This window comes from Dioscorea cayenensis, unplaced genomic scaffold (genome assembly GCF_009730915.1).
Source record: "Dioscorea cayenensis subsp. rotundata cultivar TDr96_F1 unplaced genomic scaffold, TDr96_F1_v2_PseudoChromosome.rev07_lg8_w22 25.fasta BLBR01001404.1, whole genome shotgun sequence".
NCBI lineage: Eukaryota > Viridiplantae > Streptophyta > Magnoliopsida > Dioscoreales > Dioscoreaceae > Dioscorea > Dioscorea cayenensis.
In genome coordinates, this window is record NW_024087795.1 from 36,029 (window position 1) to 48,626 (window position 12,598).

At 34.8% G+C, this 12,598-nt stretch overlaps 1 protein-coding gene across 1 annotated transcript; it reads left to right on the top strand.

The window, feature by feature from the left end:
• Nucleotides 1-8,948: 8,948 nt before the first annotated feature.
• Nucleotides 8,949-11,952, top strand: LOC120256357 (the record flags this gene model as incomplete). The annotated part of the gene is made up of 8 exons (XM_039264060.1): nucleotides 8,949-9,365; nucleotides 9,861-9,998; nucleotides 10,096-10,164; nucleotides 10,269-10,340; nucleotides 10,813-10,895; nucleotides 10,981-11,112; nucleotides 11,306-11,519; nucleotides 11,717-11,952. Coding segments are annotated over 8 exons (1,170 nt in total), but the record flags the coding sequence as incomplete, so codon positions are not given.
• Nucleotides 11,953-12,598: the final 646 nt, after the last annotated feature.

The window sequence follows — 12,598 nt, forward strand, 5'->3', positions numbered from 1 at the left end:
TGATTATAGATTGAAGTTCTTGATTTTAGCTACGCTTGCTACAAGACTATATAGAATTGCTACAATGCCATATTGTGCGCTACAATAACTTCATCAAAAATGCTTGTTTTCAAGATTGTTCTATTTTCCTCAAGGTTTCTTGTGTGCTAACATGGAAGGAGAAAGCTCATGTAAAATGGTTATATTGACTTCCTTAAATTACTCTATTTGGAAGCCAAAAGTACAAGGCTTTGTTGAATATTAAAGATTTGTTCTTGCTTATTATAGGAAAAATCAAAGTCAAAGAAGATGATTGATGATGAATGGGAAATACTACATCTACAAGCGGTTGCAACAGTTAGGCAAGGGGTGGATGTAAATATTTTTCATCATATTTTTGAAGAAGTAAAAACCAATAAATAAGCTTTGGAGGAAGCTAGAGGCCATGTATGAGAAGAATACCTTCAGAGATAAAGCCATGACCATTAGAAGGTTGTAAATTTAAAGTACAAAGATGGTAAGAGTGTGATAAAGCACACTAGTGATTTCCAAGGTTTGTAAACCAATTGGGTACAATGAAGATGCCTCTTGAAGATGAATTGCAAGCAATGTCACTTCTCGGCCTCCCCGCCTAATAGCTAGGAAACGCTAGTGGTGCCCTTATGCATTTTTAACACCCTAGAGGAAAGTTGATAATGATGGTGAAAAGAAAGCCTACTAAGTGAAAAAGCTAGAAGGAAGGAAAAACATGAACCTTCCTCTAAGGCACTAGTATTCAAGGGTATGAAAGGTATGGAAGAAGTAAAAAGTATGCATCCCCAAGGTCATGACAATAGATATACATCCAAAAGACAAGTTAAAGAATGGGAAGAACATTAAATGCTTTCATTATAAACGAATGGATCACATGAAGAAGGAATGGAGATTTTTGAAAAGTGAACATAATCAAGGAAGTAAGGATGAAAAAGTCACTAATAAAGTGGGCACTGATGATGAGATTACCATTGTTTGTGATGATAGCTATGTTAGTCTTGTCGCAAAAGAAGTTGACTTGGTAATAGATTCTGGTGCATCATTCCATGTTACTTCTTATAGTGATTTGTTCACTTCCTACTCGAGAGGGGACTATTGTAACATTAAAATGAGAAACCGTGGTGCCTTTTAAGATTGTAACATTGGAGATATTTGGTTGGAGACTAATCTTGGAAGCAAATTATTGCTCAAAGATGTTAGGTATATTTCATATATGCTCCTAAACATAATCTCCATAAGTAAACTTGATGATGATAATTTCACTAGCTGGTTTGGCAAAAGTAAATGGAAGCTCACCAAAGGCTCTTTAGTGGTTGCAAAAGAAATGAAGAAGAAGACACTCTATGCCCTGTAAGTTAAGCTTCACAAAGGAGAGATTAATGAAGTTAAAAAGGTGCAAAATATTGATCTATGGCATAATTGGCTTGGCATATCAACGGAATGGGCTACAACTTATTGCCGTAAAGTAACGCTCACCCAACCTACAAGGTATAACTCTTAAAACTTGTGTTGATTGCATAGCTAAAAAAACAACATGGAGTTACTTTTTATTCACACCCTCCATTTAGAAAAATCAAGTATTTTTTTATTTGATTCATAATGATGTCTCTTGTATGCAAGAAAAACCATTGGAAGAAAGCACTTTGTTTATGACCTTTATCAATGATCACTCAAGAAATGTTTGGCCTACTCATCGTGAAGACTAAAGATAAGATGTGTGATGCTTTTCAAAGTTTCCATGTTAAGGTTGAAAGTGAAACATGAAAATAATTGAAAGCAATTAAAGGCGTATAATGATGGTGAGTATAGGGCCATTTGAGAACTACTATAAACCCCATAGAATCATGTTTGAGAAGGCACCCGCTAAAAACACCTCTACTTAATAGTGTAGTTAAAAAAGAATAGTGGTGATCCCACGGACTCGGTTCCATGGGACTCCTGTGGAACCGAGATGTGGGATCACCACAACCACATGATTTGTAAAATTATTAAAACTTTATTTATATAAAATATACTTAAGGGCAATTAGGTAAATTGATTCCTATTTATTTTCCCCTTCTTCTTCATGAACATCTTCTCATTTGTCTTTTCTTTCCCTTTTTTCTTCATCCGAACACCTCTCTCCAAAGTAGTCGAGAAACGGAAGGCCAGGGAAGAGACTGAGGAGTTGGAAGAGGAGAACTAAGGTTTTCTTTTCCCCTTCTTCTTCATGAGCATCTTCTCATCCTGCCTTTTTGTTTCCCTTTTTCTTCATTTGAACACCTCTCCAAAGCACCCTGAGAAACGAAAAGGCCGTGGAAGAGGCTGAGGAGTTGGAAGAGGAGAACTGAGGTTTTCTTTTTCCTTTCTTCTTCGTGAGAATCTTCTCATCCATCTTTTGTTTCCCTTTTTTTCTCATCCGAACACCTCTCCCAATTGTCAGTTGAAGCAGCCGAGAAACGGAAAGCCAAGGAATAGGTTGAGGAGTTTGAATAGGAGAATTGAGGTGGATCCTTCAAGCTGATGAGATTATAGGCAAGCAAATTGCTTCTGAATTAAGAGTAATTTCTTCAGCTTTGGCTTCAAATCTCACCTCAAGGTATGTGTGTTCATTAGTGATGCTTAATTAGAAGAAATTAATGAATGCTTTTGCAAATAAAGAACACTCACTTTTTTATGCAATCCAACTAAATGTGGATGAAAAATTGACAAGCATATTTTGGAGTGATGCAAGGTGTCGAATGGATTATAGCTACTTTGGAGATGTAGTCTGCTTGGATCCAACTTATGGAACAAATAAATATGGAATGCCATTTATTCCAATTGTAGGTGTTAATCATCATCTACAAACTGTATTATTTGGGTGCGCACTGGTTTTAAATGAAACAGAATATTCGTTTTTTTTTTTTAAAAAAAGAACCATAAAGGCTATTTTATTGAAATGGAATGAAAGAAACAAAAGAACATGAAAACATTGCACTAAAGAGAAAGCAAAAACAATTAGAACTGAAACCCAGAGTTAGAGAAGGACAACATTATCCAACGGGGGAGATCGCGCCCAAAAAGGAAGAGATTAATATCGTAAGAGTTGACACCATGAGTAGCAAGGTTGACAGTAGGGAGCATCCAGGATTTGGGAATACAATGAATGGTGGGAGAATCCAGTTCGTCAAGGAGTGATCGAATGTGAGCAACTCGAGAGCCGAAACCTCCACAAGCGTGATCGGATCGGGATGGTCGAGTATGTTTAGAGTTTCATATGTGTGACGAAGATATGCTTGATAGTGAGTTGGTTATCCATGACCGATTGAGCGCCGACAAAGAAGTCGCAGAGATCTCGCCCAAGACCGAATCCGATTTGACAATAGAACAAAGAACTCGCAAAGTTAACAACATAGTTAGAGTTTGAAAGAAAAAAATCTTGCGTAATCTCATCAAGATCCCTGAATGGAGCTGGAATGGGAGAATAAAAAGCTCATCGTCAGGAGAAGTTGTGCAGGATAAGCTTATGTCCGGCCAAGCACTGAAACCAATGAAGGGATGTCATCCGAAAGTTATTCTCACTGATCAAGATTCATCTATCACCGGTGCAATTGCGCAAGTCTTACCATGAACTATTCATCAATATTGTTTATGGCATATTTTTCAAAATGCTAAAAGGCACTTAAGTAGACTATTCAAAAGGGGATCCAAGTTTGGCAAAGATCTATCTTATTGTGTTAGGTTTCCTGAAACCATTGAAGATTTTGAAATAAAAAGTGGAATGATTTACTTGCTTAATATGATTTGAAAGAAAATGATTAGATGTTGAGAATGTATAGGAAGCGCCAACAGTGGGTTCCTGTATACTTGTGTGATTTTTTTTGTGCATATATGTCTACCACTCAACGAAGTGAAAGCATAAACAAATTTTCAAGGGGTTTTTGGATAGAAAAATGATGTTAATGAATTTTGTTCAAGGTGTTGAGAAGGCACTAATCAGACATCGAGAGAAAGAAATTGAAGCTGACTTCAAAATGAATAATGTGCACCCATCTTTAATGCTTCATATGCCCATTGAAGAAGAAGCAAGTAAATTATATACACCAGCCATGTTTGCAAAATTTTAAGAAGAATTATATACACCAGCCATCTTCGTTACAAGTGTGAAAAAATTGATGAGAATAAAGGTATAGCTGTATATAAATGTTGGATACTAGAAAGAGATGTTAGACTTGTTAAAATTTGCTTTGCATCAAGTCTTCTTGTGAGTTGTACTTGTTATAAGTTTGAGTTTACAGAGCTATTATGTCGTCACATACTTAAGGTATTCATTGTGGCTAATGTGGATAATATTCCAAGAGAATACATGTTAAAGCATTGGACAAGAGATGCAAAATATTGGATGGTTTTTGATGAAAATGGCCAATATATAGAAGAAGACCGTCAAGCTAATTTAACACTTAGATACAATAGTCTTTCGCATGAAGCATCAAACATTGCAACCAAGGGTTCTTGCTCTATTGAAGTTTATAAAGTGGCTATGCATTGGTTGAGGAGGACAAGGGAAGAGATTGAGAAGGCTATTAAAATGCAAAACATTGAAATTTCAAATAGCAACAATGGAGAGGGATCATCACAACAAACAATTACATCAACTGAATTAATAATCCAGGACCCTCCACTAGCGAAATGTAAAGAAAATGGCAAAAGGAAAAAAAGCATTTTGGGGGAAAAATTACAAGAAGAGGAAGTCCAAAGTTGTTGTTGATGGACTTAAGGTTAGTTAATGATGGACATAAATTACTTACATTGAAATGTTTCTTAATGTTCTATCATGTTTCCTCCTTTGAAACTATGTTATGTGAAATAACACATTTTACTTGTGTTGTTGATCTAGGGACTTAAATTGAATGGTCAAGAATTGTTGGGGCATGCCATGAGACTAGATATTGCCAATGAAAGTGTTTCTTATCCACCAACCAATGGGTGAATTCTCTTTTATCTTCTTTGACATTGATAATGTAACATCTTATTTGGCAGTTCTTATATTTTTGTTGTTGTATTTTTTTCCATGTAGGTAATAAGATTAACTATTATTGAAAGCTTCTAATGGGGCAATGAGACGACATGAGATGGAGTTGCATTGGGTAATCACTGTGTCTAAAAATCCTTCAGTGGTTATTTTACTTCCATGCTTGAATTTTTATACCATACTAATCTTTGTTGTTGTTGTTTTACATCCATGCTTGCAGTTTTATACAACAGTAATCTAAATGTTGTTATGTTTTTACACTTGGTAGATCTCATTATCTTTCATCCTTTGGTGTGTGGTATTAGGAACTTGAAAATAAACCATTGCTCGATAAAAGCCGAGTAGCTTGAGTTAAGCTAACATGGGTTGGTGGAATACTATCGTGACTTCCTATATGTGCTTTCCAAACCTATCAGGAACTTGTTAAACTGCAATTTTTGTTTGGGTGGTAGAAGAACAACTCTGTGTCGACGTGAATATTGTTCTTAGGGCTGATTGGTGCTTGATCTAAAATTGCTCTTTATGTGAATGATTGCAAAGTCTATATCATTCTCTAGTTTGAAAAATTTTTATTAGGAAATAAATGAATTGGATGGCCTATGTTGACAAAATGCTGACATCTAGGAATCCATACAACGATAGCCTTATTGTTGAAATTCAATATGTTTCATCTCTGCTTTTAGGATCAAGGAATACAAAAATTGAAGTGAATCAATAGAATGCCAAGGCATAGCTAGGCTTATGTTTCTACATTTACCATTCAAGTGACATTAACAAGGTCTTCCTTGTGTATCATTAGTTATGTGTTACTAGAATAATAGAAAGGTATGATCTTTCATCCTCATCTTCATAATTTTAAGATTTCAATAATGTTGCATGATGTAATATAAATCCATGACTTCACATACTAATGTAATTTATTTCACTATAATCATGTTGCATGTCACAGTCCAGCGCATTCTTATTATTGATCAAAGTAATATTTATTGGAGGTGCCTAAACAAGTAATGAGAATCACTGGTGGCTCGACTAGCTCACTGAAATTCAGCAAAGTAGCTCAATTTTTCTGTTTAAGCATATATTTAATATAATGTATTAATTTTACTTTTGTAAGGCAACTCCAACGTGTCGTCTCAATACAATTCACTTTGTTTTCTTTATTATTGAAAGTTCTTGAAAAAAAAAATTAAATCACTTTGTGTTCTTTGTTCATTCTTTATTATTGAAAAAAAGATCAGTGTTGATTGAAAATGAAGTTCTTGAAAGATAAAGTTGTACTGGAAATTCAAAAGAAGAGTTTTGTGAAACTGTTCTATTGATTATATTGAATATTTGCTCACAATTGACAACTAAACTGGTAAAAAACCAAATTACTGAATTAAAAGTAATCAAGAGTTTTTACATAAGCAAAAACAGAAAAGTGAAAAAGCTGAAAAGTATGACAACTTTCATATAGAAAGAAAGTTTGATTTATTGTAAAAATGCAGTTACATTTCCTCAAAAAGCAAAACAAAAGGACTTAAGAGAGGCATGAATATGCAAGAGCCTTCTCCTCAGAAAGTTCCTCAGCAGTAGCATCTAATTTCTTTCTGGAAAATTCATCGATGCAAAGACCTGAAAAGTTACAAAAACATAAATCCAAGAAAATTAGAGAAAATATGGAGAAATAATTGAATTAAAAAAATACATGAAAATAAGAAACAATAAAACATCCAATCTAAACAACATTTAAAGAAACATAAAAATAAACTAAACATTTCATTAATTAGTCTCAAAGTGAAAACTGAAAACAAATCTTATTACCAATCTTAATTCTTTGATAAGATAGTTATTTCATTTCATATCCACATCTTCTCATCAAACTTCAAAATCAAACGAAAAAAGAAAAACAAACATCTTTAAACGCAAAAACATTCATTAATTTCTTCTAATTAAGCCTCTTCCCTAGCTTTCTGTTTCTCGGCTGCTTTGGAGAGAGGTGTTTGGATGAAAAGAAAAAGGAAACAAAAGACAGATGAGAAGATGCTCACGAAGAAGAAGGGGAAAAGAAATAGGAAGCAATTTACTTAATTGCCCTTAAGTATATTTTAAAATATAAATGAAGGATTTAATGCTTTTACAAATCATGTGGTTGTGGTGATCCCACGTCTCGGTTCCACCGAGAATCCCACAGAATCGAGTCCGTGGGATCACCACTCGTTGAAAGAATGAACAAAACATTTGAAGAAAGAATTGATGCCAAGCATTTTAATGTCAAGTATTATTGGATTCAGGATGTCTTGGAATCTAAAAAGTTATACTTGGAGAAGGTACATATTAGTGAGAATGAGTCAGATATGCTGAGGAAGATTTTGCCTAAGGAGAAGCTTGAAGCTTGTAAGTGAAAAACATGCTCGATTGATCCCGTAAAAATGTGGTGATGGGGAGAATTTTGGGTCAACCTCATTTTTTGGGTGGGGGGACCCATGAATAAGTGTCGGTTCCATCTCCGCACAATTAACTATAAAAAGAAACAAAGAAAAAAAGAAAGCTATGTTAACATATGAGTTGTAGTAGTTGTTGTTGTTAAAGTTGTGGAGTGCAAGGCAGATGGAGTGAGAGAAACCAAGAAGGAAAAGAAGAAGAAGAGAAAAATGAGGTTAGGGCTTGAGCCATCAGAACACGATCGGACTGTAAGATAGTGCCGAATTTCTCCCAAATTCTTAGAAGTGAAACCTTGCGAGTAGCTCTCCTAATCTATTGGGTTTGATTTTTTTGTCTAATATCTTTTTAAAGACATTTGTTATTCATCTTTGTGTTAATGATATATGTGTTGTTGAGAGCATTCTGTATATGACGTAATTAAATTTTTATTATAATACACCAAAACATATTGTATATTTGTATAAAATTTCAAATTAGGTTTTCTTTTTCAGATTCAAACATATGTATGATTGAAATGTAAAATAAATAATTTTTAATACAATTAGATCATCAATTTAGCTTGCTAACCATCAATACACAATATAAATGGGCACTAAACTAGTTCAAGAGGAGGTATCAGGAACATATACAAAAATAAATTGGTATAATCACCAAAATAATCCTTGTACTTTTCTCTCTCTTCTTTTTTGATCCCTCTTCTCAAAAAAATGCTTCCCGACTAGTTTCTTTACTTTTGAAAATGTGCTCACTTAATTAGAAATGCTCCAAACTAGTCCCTCTACTTTTAAAAATATGTCCACTTAGTCCCTCTAATTGGGTCATTTTTAAAAGTAGAGGACTAATGAGAGCATTCTAACCAGTCGAGCACATTTTCAAAAGAGAGTGACTACCAAGAGCATTTTTGAGAGAGGACCAAAAAGAGAAGAGAAAGAAAAGTAGAGGGACCAATTAGGGTATTATACCAAAATGAATTATACTAGGTGTTTTTTATTTGATATAATCCCCGATTTGGTCCCTCTATTTTTCTCTCTCTTCTCTTTTGGTGCCTCTACCGAACGCTCCCACGTAGTCTCTTTACTCTTAAAAATGGTTTCACTTAGTCCTTTTTACTCTAAAATATGTCAATTATTGGCTGTATCTTTTAAGAGTAGAGAGACTAGATGGAAAAAGATTAAGGGTAGAAAGACTAAATTAGGTCATTTTCAAGAGTAGATGGATTAAAGGAGCGCAATTCTGAATAGAGGGACCAAAAGAGAAGAGAGAGAAAAATAGATGGACCAATTCGGGTATTATACCTTTTTATTTTCAATGTACATACAAGTTTCAATTGGAAATCATTTAAATTAAAAATTATTTAATTAAGCAAATCAAGTTTCTACCATTTGGATCAACCTCTCTATAGGTATTACTCTCAATTGGATCCGAATTTAAACCAAGTTGAGCTCAACCAGAAGAGCACACAGACCATGATAAGTTGGCAATGACCAGCACAAAAACCATCAACCCCAAAATCTAATCCAAAGCATGGCACCGCCCTTCTCCTGCGCCGCCACTTTGTTCCGACCAACCACCACCCACCGTCTCTTGCGCGGGCTCGCCGGCTCGTCCCAAAATCCACAGCAAGCCAAGCGTGACGGTCACCAACCGTCGGATCCTCAAAAGCTGGCCACTCAGGAGCAGCCTCGCTCAGCAGAACCCTCCAAAACAAGAACAAGAAGAAGAAGCCACCATTGATGTCAATCCCTTTGTGGACTTTTTGTATGATGATCTTCCCCACCTCTTTGATGACCAAGGGATCGATCGTACCATGTATGACAAGCTTGTCAAGTTCAGGGATCCCATTACTAAGCATGACACCATTGATGGTTATCTCTTCAACATTCGTCTCTTGAAGCTGCTCTTTAATCCAGATTTCCAGCTCCACAATGTCAGGCAGGTGATTGGCTCTCACTCTCTTGCAGTACCTTTTGTTGGATTTGAATCTAGTGTGGTCTTGTTCTTCTTTGATGAATTAAATCACCAATTTTTGATGGAACAAAGCTGAATATTGGGGTTTTGTTACGAGTCCTCTGATTCTAGTTTGTTTGAATGCTTATATAGGTGTTATACTTCATCATCTCAATTGCAACAGGAATACAAGTAGATTTCCTAGTGTAGTTTGGATTTTGGATAAATTTTACTATTAATAGTTGTACTTCTGATTGTATTATTGGCATTAGATGATATGAATGTTCTATTTTTCTAGGATATTCTACAAATTCTTCTGTTTGTGAGTTCCATGAGTATTGACTTAGAGAAGATTGTCAGTAAATTATGCTTGTTGAATATTTTGTTACTTTATATATATGTGTATCTCAGGTTAAACGTTTTCTGTGCATAATCATTTATATGTTGCATGATGACTGCTTTAATGTGTTTGTTTACTTTATAGACAGGACCATATGAGATAACCACAAGATGGACCATGGTAATGAGGTTTGTCCTTCTTCCATGGAAACCAGAACTGGTTTTCACAGGATGTTCCATCATGGGCATCAACCCTCAAACTCAAAAATTCTGCAGCCATGTGGTTAGATCTAGTTTAATTAAGCTCAGTTATCTTTGAAATTTTTTTACTTAGTAAATATTGGTGTGAATGTGCTAAGCTTCTTTATTTTGACTTACAGGACATATGGGACTCCATTAAAAACAATGAGTACTTCTCTTTTGAAGGTCTTTTGGATGTTTTAAAACAGGTACCAACCCATGCTAATTTGACTCATTAGAGTCTGTTTGTTTCATCAGTTTTGATAAATAAAATTTTGCAAACACTCTTATGTTAGCATGTCATTCTTCATAGCTGCGTATCTACAAAACACCGGACTTGGAAACTCCAAAGTACCAAATATTGAAAAGAACTGCTAATTACGAGGTGAGGTTTACGAATTTGTATATAGTAATATGGCAAATAATTGTAGCTCTAGTGATTTAACAACATTCTAACAGGTGAAATAATGGGCTGTTGATCAGCTTCTTTTCACTTGAATTTTCATCCTTGACCTGGCTCACTCTTGACTATGTGTCCTTTGAAACCAAACCCACCTTCATCAAGCATTTGTTCATTTTACATCTTAAACAATGCCTCAATCTGGTATCCACATTATCTGCACATGCTTGCGCCAAATTTAGCCATTGTCATTCCCATTGAGAGTTCAGTTGAACCTAATATTTTTGTTGATCTCCTTCCATTGTTCATTGAATGTATCAAAACTTCTGGATCATTCTTGGTTGAAATCATTGCAATTAATTCCTAGTTGATTTGTATTGGGGCAACCATATAAACTTTCCTTCTGGATTAATATTGGATGTTACCCAAAAATGAATGTCTCTTTATGTTGGGACAGGTACGAAAATATGATTCATTCTTAGTGGTAGAGACCAAAGAGGACAAGCTCTCAGGTTCATCAGGTTTCAATAAAGTTACTGGGTTGGTATCACTCCCTTCAGTTAATTATATCTTTTGAATCTATGTATTAGTTTGTAGAGACTGTTCATTGTTCTCATATCCCCAGGTATATATTTGGCAAGAATTCCTCAACTGAAAAGATACCAATGACCACCCCTGTCTTCACTCAGGCCATTGATGACAAATTATCTGACGTATCCATCCAGATAGTTCTTCCAATGGATAAAGAATTGACAAAGTAAGCATGATGCCATTGAATTACTGCAATTAACTAGATTGTCTTCTGAGATATGATTAGTCACAAAACATTAAGAAAGTACTAGCTAATATGAAACAATTTGAATAATGATGTAATTTAACAAAATATTTTATTGATTTACGTGGGTCATCCTTGCGTTTATTTGCCTTTTGATTAAGCTTATATCAAACAGTTTACCTGCTCCAACTGTTGAGGGGGTGAGTTTGAGAAAGGTAAAAGGTGATATAGCTGCAGTAACCAAGTTTAGCGGTAAGCCTACTGAGGAAGTTGTCAAGGTCAAAGAAAAAGGTTTACGGGCTGCTGTCCTCAATGATGGTCTCAAGCCTCAAGAAGGTTGCTTGCTTGGCCGTTACAATGACCCTGGAAGAACATGGAGCTTTATAATGGTATCATAATTTGTTTAACTACTTGGACAGCATTAATGATTACCACAATGATCTCTTCATTTAGAACATATACTTTGTTTATCTTGATAGTGTTGCTAGATTGATTTCATCATGTATGAAATTTGTAGACAAATCTGTGATGTTTGCTTCCTTTTACGTTACTGAGTATTGTTTTTTATCTTCTCCATTCTTTGAAGAGAAATGAGGTGCTGATTTGGCTTGATGAGTTCATATTGGAATAGTGGAAACCAATCAATGCAATCCCTGAGGCAACAAGGTACACACTTTATATACAAACTTCAGCTCTGTATATAGCTGTAATTGTTTAAATGAATGTAGCTTGGGAGCTGTTCATTGTCTTGATGCATATTGAAATTTGTATTATTAACGTGCAAAAGTATGGAAACTATTTAGTCTTATTTTCTTTTATTAATTTTTTAGTTTAGTGTTGAGGAAACTATTAGGGTAAATATCTTGAGCGGGTATTGTACTATTTTTATTTTGAGGATCGAACTTCAATTTGCATCATTTTGATCATTCAATTTTAATTTGTATTTAAAAAGAGGGTACCAAGGAGATTATGTGGAGAATTTTATAACATGTACATCGAATTTACCACGCCAACATTAGTTCGCTATGTCTCTGCATACGTGACACGTTATCAAAAGAGCAATGTTGCCACTCTTATTGATGTATGCAAGTATGTGGCAAATGTGGCTCTCTTTGATGATGTGGCATGTTCGGGTATGCAAGTACATGGCAAATTGATGATGTGATAATCTGGCGTACATGTCATTGAATCCTCTCCGGAATTTTTTTTAGTATCTTTCCAATGAACACAATAAAGTTGGACGATCAAAATGATGCAAATTGAAATTTAATATTCAAAATGAATATGAGCATAGTACAGTATCCACTCAAAAAATTTATCCAAACTATTATTTTTGTAATGTCAACTATGATCAAGGGCTTTTGATCAAAGTTAGGGATAATTACTAGAAAGTCCTGAAAAGGTGCCAAATAGATCCTTATGATTTTTTTCTTTATTTTGAAATCCATTTTTTTCAAAACATTTATTT